At 45.4% G+C, this 8,644-nt stretch overlaps 1 protein-coding gene across 5 annotated transcripts in view; it reads right to left on the bottom strand.

Annotated features, from left to right (window-relative positions):
* Positions 1-547: 547 nt before the first annotated feature.
* Acsl1 (acyl-CoA synthetase long chain family member 1) overlaps positions 548-8,644 on the bottom strand; it is a 66,483-nt gene continuing 58,386 nt past the window's right edge. For all 5 annotated transcript variants that reach the window (XM_031339722.1, XM_031339721.1, XM_031339720.1 and 2 more), the window contains exons 14-21: positions 7,729-7,824; positions 6,840-6,912; positions 5,874-5,962; positions 5,266-5,382; positions 4,482-4,625; positions 3,145-3,246; positions 2,973-3,044; positions 548-2,193 (exon numbers count right to left, since the gene is read on the bottom strand). In XM_031339722.1, coding sequence (XP_031195582.1) covers positions 2,053-2,193; positions 2,973-3,044; positions 3,145-3,246; positions 4,482-4,625; positions 5,266-5,382; positions 5,874-5,962; positions 6,840-6,912; positions 7,729-7,824 — 834 coding nt within the window. In that variant the 3' untranslated portion in view covers positions 548-2,052. The remainder of the gene's footprint in view (positions 2,194-2,972; positions 3,045-3,144; positions 3,247-4,481; positions 4,626-5,265; positions 5,383-5,873; positions 5,963-6,839; positions 6,913-7,728; positions 7,825-8,644) is intronic.

Here is an 8,644-nt window from a genome sequence, read left to right as displayed (position 1 = left end):
TCCCCTCTCCTCTAAAAAGCAAAATGACATCCTCCCCCAACCCTCATAAACACAAACACAAAACAATCGCAGTGATGGAATTAAACACAACAGGCTTGAAAGAAATTCGGAGCTAATACACGCCTGGTAATAAGGAGCAGGGCAGGTAAGGGAAAGACCACGGCTGCGGTAAACATGACAGAGAATTCCTGCAACCAGTGAACTTCAACCTATCACCACTGCAGACCAACAGCAGCTAATGAATAGCTCTTGACACTCTCCTTTTCAGCAGATGAGCTCTGTGATAAGGGAGTGAGAAGAGTGTCATCGCCTCTAGTGTAGAGTCTATACCACGATGCTCTTTCTGGAGGCACGGGACGGTGTGACCAGATGATCTGGTAGAGAGGTGATGTACAGTGTTTGAAGTGTCATAGAAAGACTGGACTGGAGAGTGACCAGGGACGGGAAAGAAGCCATTGGAGAGTCCCCAGGAGGCCGTCCTTTCTCAAGGTGTACACTTTGGCTGTCCCAAAGGGCACAATGGACTCGAAAGACATTCTCCACTCACTCCAAATGCAGAAATATTTATTTTGGTTTCCTTCATTGTTTTTGGAAATTCTGTTTTGGTTTATAAAACATAGAAATAGCCAACACTGAAAGCAAACATTCAAAACCCCGTTGTGACAAATTACCGACTTCCTGTGCAATTAAGAATACGAGTATGAAGTTAGGCTACCAAATAGTGTTATTACAATGACGATTCTTTAGTGCAAACCCAGTTGTGCTTCAATAACACACGCACTGTCACACAGCCAACAACAGTGGCTTCAAATGTATAAACAACAGCTTGGATAGGTCAGATGTGGCAAAGACTTGCAGTAAAGTGAAATGCTGTTGATTTCCCAAATTAACTTAATATATATATATACCTTGAGAAGTTAATCCCAGGATATGATTTTTTTCCCCCAGATTTCTTCACCCCAGATTTTTGGCTTGCCAAATGCATTTTACATAAATCAGGTAGTTTTATAATAAGGATATTTACTTATTACTGTCCATTTTAGTAAGTACCCATGTATATCAACTCCCTAAATAGTTTTGAAGACATGCTTTGCCTGAGTTTAATTGGGAGGAAAAAAAAAAGCAAGTTGATCACCACATTATCATTTGCTAGGAAAACCATGTTTGGAGCCCAGTGGCTGCTACAGACATGAGCTGGTTCCACAAGGAGCAGGTGGACAGCGGTGGAGGCGTCACAGTTGAGCATGGCCGATCCAGGGTGTTCTTTGAAATACCATCTTCATTGCAGAGTCTAAGGCAGGATTTCTTATAACCCCTGGGACGAAGGGGAAGGAGGCAGGGGACCAGATTTGGAGGAGTCTGAGAACATCTGTGTGAGCCACCTTTTTTTTTTTCTGAGACCGGACACTGGCATGTTCTGAGGAGGATCTGCTCTTTAGTTTACTGAAGACCTCGTGTCCCAGCAGGCACGACAGGGACCATGTGGAACCCTTATAAACCAGAAAGGTCATGTATGTGTATGGTATGTGAGGTGGTGAGGGAATGGGGCAAGGGTGAAGAGGAGTTCCAAAGGAAAATCCCTGGTCCACTGTGACTTTCTTCAGCCTGGACAGTTGTTCTTAAAGGGACAGCTTCCCTCCAGTGTAGTCTTCAGAGCAGCAGACAGCTGCAGAATGCGCAGCAAGCAGCAAACACATCAGAAAGAGGAAGTCCTAACCCCTCGGTTAGAAAAACAGAAGACAGAGCTTGTAACACCCACCTTATTGGTTGAAGAAGTCTTAAATAACTTAGCACTTTTATGGGTTCCCCTTTACAATGTTTAAGGCTCGTTTTGGAAATTGTGTGTCCCCAGGATCATGGGCTGCAACACAGGTGACTGTAAGTAAGGCAGTGTTCCGTGCCCTCGACTATCCCTATGTAAGACCCCGTGGACAAGTCCGGCAGGGCATTTCCTTTCCCACACTCGCTGCAGGCAAAGTTCCCAACGCGAAGGCCATTGGTATGAGGAGGACTGTGGAGCTGCGCCATTTCTTCTAAGTATTCTTCCTCATGTTAGATCTTGATGGTGGAGTACAGTTCATCTATCTGCGACCTGAAATAGTTCCGTAGCTCTGGCCTTTTCGCCTTCAGTGTTGGAGTCAGAAGGCCATTGTCAATAGAAAATAATTCTGGATGTACAGCAATGCCTTTAACCTGCAAATAAACACGGCCATTAAAGTGGAAGGGACACGAGGACAGACACACAGACGTTGCCTAAGAAGTCTAAACAGAAAGTAAGTTCTCAAAGGAGATGAAGACCATTAAGGTGTCAACCCACCCTCATACTTTACTGTGCTTTCTCAAGCAGTAGATGTGGGTTCCATTGGGACAGAATTCAGGGTGGTGTGGTAACATCAGGGAAGAGAGAAGTAGCTTGAGTAAGCATCCCGGCACTGGGGAGATGGCTCAGCAGTTAAGAGCACTTCCTGCTCTTCCAGAAGTCTCAGGTTCAACTCCCAGAACATAAGGTGGGCAGCTCACAACTGTTAGTAACCCCAGATCCAGATCTGATACCTTTGTACTCTTTGGTACCTGTATTCATGCACAAATATGTGCATGAATACACACATACACACACACACACACACACACACACACACACACACACACATACACACAAATAAATCTTTAAAAAAAAAGTCTCTTTACATCAAACTATTCCTAGTATTTCTTTAGATCCACTCTTCAACTTCTAATATCTACTTGTTAAAAATCTTCAAGTTAGGGCTGTAGAGATGGCTCAGGAGTTAAGAACACTGGCTGCTCTTCCTGAGTTCTCAGTTCAATTCCCAGCAATCACATGGTGGGATCTGATGCCCTCTTCTGTCATGCATGCACACATGCAAATGTATAAAACACATAAACATAAATATTTTTTAAAAAATCTTCAAGTCAGACTCTGTTCTATACTGAGTCCACGATCCACGCCATACCTGCTCAAACGGCTTCAGACCAGCCTCCTTCCCGAGTTTCACCATGTCATCCAGGATAGCTTTATTGATATCCTAATAATGTAGGAAAAATCAGATTATTTTCTCTCATATCTATAGGGTCTGAGGACCGAGTGGAGAGTCAGAAGATGGTTGGTACCCTTCCGAGCCTCACCTTGTTCCTGCACAGTTCTTCAAAGGACCCGTGAAATCCTCTCTTCCCTGCCCAGGAAGGTAGGTTTTCAACGTCGGGTACCACGACTGCTATGAGAAAGGCCTACAACATAGACAAGTGACTCATTATTTTTCCTGTACCACAGGCCTGTGGGATTATCTGGTAAGATTATAGGTTGTTTCTCAGAATGTTATTCCTTTCCAGTGCTGCCTGAGCCCAGCTGAGGGACTAGCAGCCCTGAAGTTCAGACACAACTAGTCACTGGAAATCAAAATCTAACAAGAAAGCTAATTTCCATTTACTTCAATATGTATTTTTTTACTTGGTTTTGATTTTTGCTTTGAGACCAGGGTCTCATGTAGCCTAGGCTAGCCTTGAACTAGCTACATGGCCGAGACTGGCCTTCCACTTCTGCTAGTCCTCTTATTTCTACCTCCCAGGTAGTATGATTACAAGTGTGTACTACCATGTGAGGCTGTGTATACTTCTGGAAATTTTATATTTAGCTAGAATAGCAATTTTGGTTTTCAACATGAAATCAACTTGACTTAATAATTTTCTCAAAAGAATGATTTAGGATGACTATACAAGCATGTGGGAGGCTGAGGCAGGAGGATCTCTGTGAGTTGGAGTCTGGTCTACAGAATAAGTTCTGGGACAGCCAGGATGACAAAGAGAAATCCTGTTTCAAAATAAAAAATGTAAAACTTGGGGGTGGAGAGAGGACTCAGTAGTTAAGAATACTTGTGGCTCCTGCAGAGGACCCAGGTTCAGTTCTTAACTCCCACACAGGGGCTTACAACCATTCATAACTCCAGTGCCAAGGAGTCAATTTCCTCTGACCATGTGGTGCACACATATAAAATAAAATAATCTTTAAAAATTTAAAACTGTGCTATATTCCATCAATGTTAACATTTTCACTCATAGTTAAATTAGAAATATACTATCAAACCCCTACTATCTTCATCCCATTACTATTGGTACTCCAGATCAATTACCTAGAATCAGAAATCCAGGAATTGAAGAGAAGACAGCTTTGGAGGGTAGGAAAGGCCACTGCAGTAGAGCCCAATAGTGGATCAGTGCTAGTCTGGCCTGTCATAACTGAAGGTCAATGGGCACTGACTCAAACTGTCAATCACCTTCTGCTTTAACTCTTGAGACGAGGTCTCCCTAAGTAGCCAGGGCGGCCTCTAACTCATGACCTCTCACCCTCCCAAGGGCTGGGGTGTGGGCATGTTCCACCATGCCTGGCTGTCCATCACCTTAAAAGTCCCTGTGATTCTTGGCACCCTGCAATGCCCAGCAACAGTTTTGACCTCGGAAGGACATACCTGCAAGCTTTCTCCGTGGACGAAGACCTGGGCCACGGCTTCACTCCGCAGGTAGATGTTTTCAATCTTCTCTGGCGCTATGTACTCTCCTTGGGCTAGTTTAAAGATGTGTTTCTTCCTGTCGATAATCTTCAAGGTGCCATTCTGTGTTCCAGAGAGGGAGGGGCGATGGGTGAGCTCCAGGCTAGTTTCCCAACATCGGTCACAGTACAAGGTATTAGAAGTGGCCTGGGGCCACTTGCATGCAGGGGAAGGTCCCAGAGCCCATGTGATGTCCACTTCCCTACTCAGCATCAGACTTATCATTTAGCCTCCTGTCTGAAGTGGGGACACAAATATCCTGCTCACCAAATGAGGTGTGTCCCCTGACAGCCAGGACATAGTCTTACTTTTTCATAGCACTCCACAGACAAAGACCAAATCCCCTCTGCCTTTACCACTATTTAGGGGAAGGCGGTGCTTCAGTACTTTGGGCAGAGTCAGTCCCAACACATGTAAAACTGTGGGAATACTTGCAAGCACCCAAATCAAGATACTACTTGATGTAAAAAATCCATGGTTTTGTTTGTTTGTTTGGATGCTAAAGAGGAAGTAGCAGTCAACTAAATTTAGGCAGCCAAACAAAAGCATTGTGCTCCAGCAAAAGCCAACATCTTAACCAAGTACGCAGCCACAAAGGAGAGGGCTGGGGTGCTAAAGTCACAGGTGGTGCCACCGCAGGAGAGACTTGTCCCTCCCAGCATCTAGACAAAACCATCCGCAGAAAGGAGAGGTGGCGACTTACTGGCAGCCATTTTCCAATGTCCCCCGTGTGTAACCAGCCATCTTTATCCAGGGCTTCTGCTGTTCTTGCTGGGTCTTTCAAGTAGCCTTTGAACACATTTGCCCCTTTCACACATACCTAAGAAGAGATCATCTGTTCACAACATTTACCAGGGATTCCCAAGAAAACTATGTGTGCTTTATCTGGATGCCTTCAGTCCTCTGCTCTAGAGGGAATTACTAAAGTCCCAGTAGGATCTTAAGAGACATTTCTAGTGCCCCCACTTCCTTTCTTACTGACCTCAGGAGTAGGGGTAATGCAAGCCTCAGATCCTCAGATCGGATGACATCACTTACATAATTAGGCTTTCTAACCAGCACAGGCAGGGCCATTAGCAGACTGGAGGCAAGCCTCATGGGGGGCTTGTGTGTCATGTTCTTGGTCCCAAGGAAAGACTAAAATACCCTGCCTCCAACCCCTAGGGAGTCAAGCATCAATGTACCTCTGAATTGGCCTGCTTGACTCCAAGTTCTCCAATAGAATCAAGCTTAGAGCTGTACTGAGTGCTACCGGAGCTGTGCTCCTAACAGCAGCTGCGTCTCACCAGTGACAGGCAGGCCTTCACTCACCTCACCCTCACCCTTGGCAGCCAGGTAATTCATCTCTTCCACATCCACAAGCTTTATATAATTGCAAGGCATAGGGGCACCAACATGGCCTAGAGATAAAATGGGAGCATCATTGAAAGCACACTACAATGGTTTGAGACCAAAGCATGTCTACAGTGGCCGTGCTTCTTCACAGTAACAGCTGCTATACACTTCTGGCTTTTATAATTACAGCTCCCCCTCCTCTGGTAGAACAATTTAAGAGAGCAATTTCTTTCACAATGAGAGGGAAAAACACCCAAGAGTCAGTTTCTGAGACTTCGACTACATTTTCAGCATTTGAACTGTGGCCACCGATCTGAAGGTTGGTTAGACACCTAGAGCCATGCCTTCTGAATAAAACTATTACCTCAGTTCCATGCCCCCCTCATACGAACTTGTTTTTTTGTTTTTTGTTTTTTGTTTTTCTTTTTGGCTTCCAACTCCTTATATGGCGCAGGACAGCCTGGGTGTTCTGATCCTCCTGCCTCTTCTTCGCTAGTGCTGGTATGGGCCTGCCATATGCTCTTCCTACTGACCTTATCACTCTAGAGACCCAACGACCTCTGTGGGTATCGTCTACTGTGTTTTCTTTGAGACAAAGGGCTTGTGTTCATTTCTATCAGCAGATTTAACAACTGGCTCGCACATATACACATACACATATAGCTACTTTTGGGTTAAAACCACCAGCAAATGATGAGACCCTGCTCAGTCACTAGCAAATCTCTCCAGACGCCTCTGCTAGGGTGTATCATAGCCTAAGCACCCTGGGTACTGCAACCATTTTCTACCCAGCTCAGGACTATTTGCCTGAGGCCTAATTTCTTGAGACAAATTGCTGCGCAAGAAGGTCAATGACCCCATCAACAACCAATCCATTTCCAGTCATCCCAACCTCAAACTCCAATGAAGAGTGTCTGGAAATGGCTCTCCCGCCAACCATACCTGCTGTCCAGTCTCCAGGCAAGCTCAGGCAGCAACCAGCAGTGCACTCGGTCTGTCCATAGCCTTCATAGAACTTAGCAAGAAACAAGACATTATTAATGTGGGATAACTATGTCTTTGCAGGAAGTGCACAAGAAATCAAGTTTTACTAACTCCTGAGGAGTCCTACCCTCTGAAATCTTTTCACTTTCTGTTTAGTAAGTACACTCAAATAGCATAAAACACACCCGAACATCTTCCATGTTTACCTTCCTACTCGACTTCCTGTGCCAGGGAGGGGAGGGGCATCCAGGATATCTCACACCTGTCCTGAGGGTCATCACAAGCCCCAGCCTCTTTTCTAATGGCCTCTCAACCCAGTGTGTGGGAGGCTTATCTCTGATAACCCATCCTATCCCTGAAGCCACACTCTAGAGACATGGCTCAAGCCTTACCCTAGATAAAATTATTTTATACAGAGTCAAACACATACAGATTTGTTCCTGTAAGAAATCTGGAGCTAATCTACCTTCCAAGCAAACCAAGACATGTTCAGATGAGGGGCAGGGAGGCCTGGGGAGATGTTCTACGAGTTGGTGGAGGAGGACTGAGTTCAAGTGGTGTACTCTACAGACTTGAGCGAGCTCGAGGGCAATCTCGTGGACCACAGAGCAAAATACTCCACACCCTCTACTTGCAAATGGCTGGGTTATTTCTAAGTGTTCTCACCACACACAAAATTGACAAGTATGTGAGGTAATTGAGTTATTTAGCCACAGTAATTTATTCATTACCTGATGGATTCATACACCGTGTTATAAGATGAAAACACATATACATTTTTGTCAATCAGTGAATCAGCCCATAGCATTATGAAGCCTGGGTCAATCAGGTGGTTGATCAGCCTCACCTGACAGCCGAGAGCTGTCCTCAGAAACGTCAGCACTGTGGCAGACACTGGGGCTGCTCCTGTGATCATCAGCCGGACTTTCCCACCCAGGCTCGACTTGGAAGACAGAGAGAAGTTGGGGTTACATATACAGAAGTCAGAGCTCCTCTATCAAACATGCTTGGGGCCCTGTGTCACAGCCAACCAGCCTCCTTGCAGCTGACACAGGCAGTTTGGGACAGAGTTCATATCGGGACCCAGGACCAATCTCATCCCTCCCAGAGCTGAGTTTCCGCCCGGCAGACTTGGCACTAAGCCATCAACTAATTCTGCTGAGTGGGTTGGGATCAGATTTGTGGCAACTCCTACATTCTGGCATTTGGGACAGCACCTGCATTACATTTTCTTAATCTCAGGTTTAAAATGTTACCTCGGGAGTGGAATACTTGTTCCAGAAAAGCTGAAGGAAGGCTAAAATACCCTAAGTCCTTCCACTTAGATCAGCTATAGCTTTGTTCAGTTGTAGATGGAGAACAGGGTTCACCTAGCAGCCCTATCTCTTAACTTTGAGACAGGTGCATGAAAGTAGAGAAATGTGTTATTTTCTCTTGGCTTGTGTGCCCATGTGTACCTAAGTGTGTCCCTGTGTGTGTGTGTGTGTGTGTGTGTGTGTGTATGCGAGCACGCACACATGCCTGATTGATCCCTCAAGGCTGAGGGCATGCTAGGTAAGCAATCTTCCACTGAGCTAGCTGTGTCCACTCCTCTTTTTACTCTACAAGTAAGTTTCACTAAGTTTTTCAAGAGGGTTTCACTAAGTTGCCTAGGCTAACCTTGAACTTGCAATCTTTCTACCTAAGTCACCTAAGTAGGGTTACAGACCTACATCATTTCTCCCCCCTCTTCCTCCTCCTTCCCCCTGCCTCCCCCCCCTCAC

Source organism: Mastomys coucha, unplaced genomic scaffold (genome assembly GCF_008632895.1).
Source record: "Mastomys coucha isolate ucsf_1 unplaced genomic scaffold, UCSF_Mcou_1 pScaffold22, whole genome shotgun sequence".
Taxonomy (NCBI): Eukaryota; Metazoa; Chordata; class Mammalia; order Rodentia; family Muridae; genus Mastomys; species Mastomys coucha.
The sequence above is the reverse complement of the archived record's forward strand: the minus strand, read 5'-3'. Positions and strand labels throughout refer to the sequence as shown.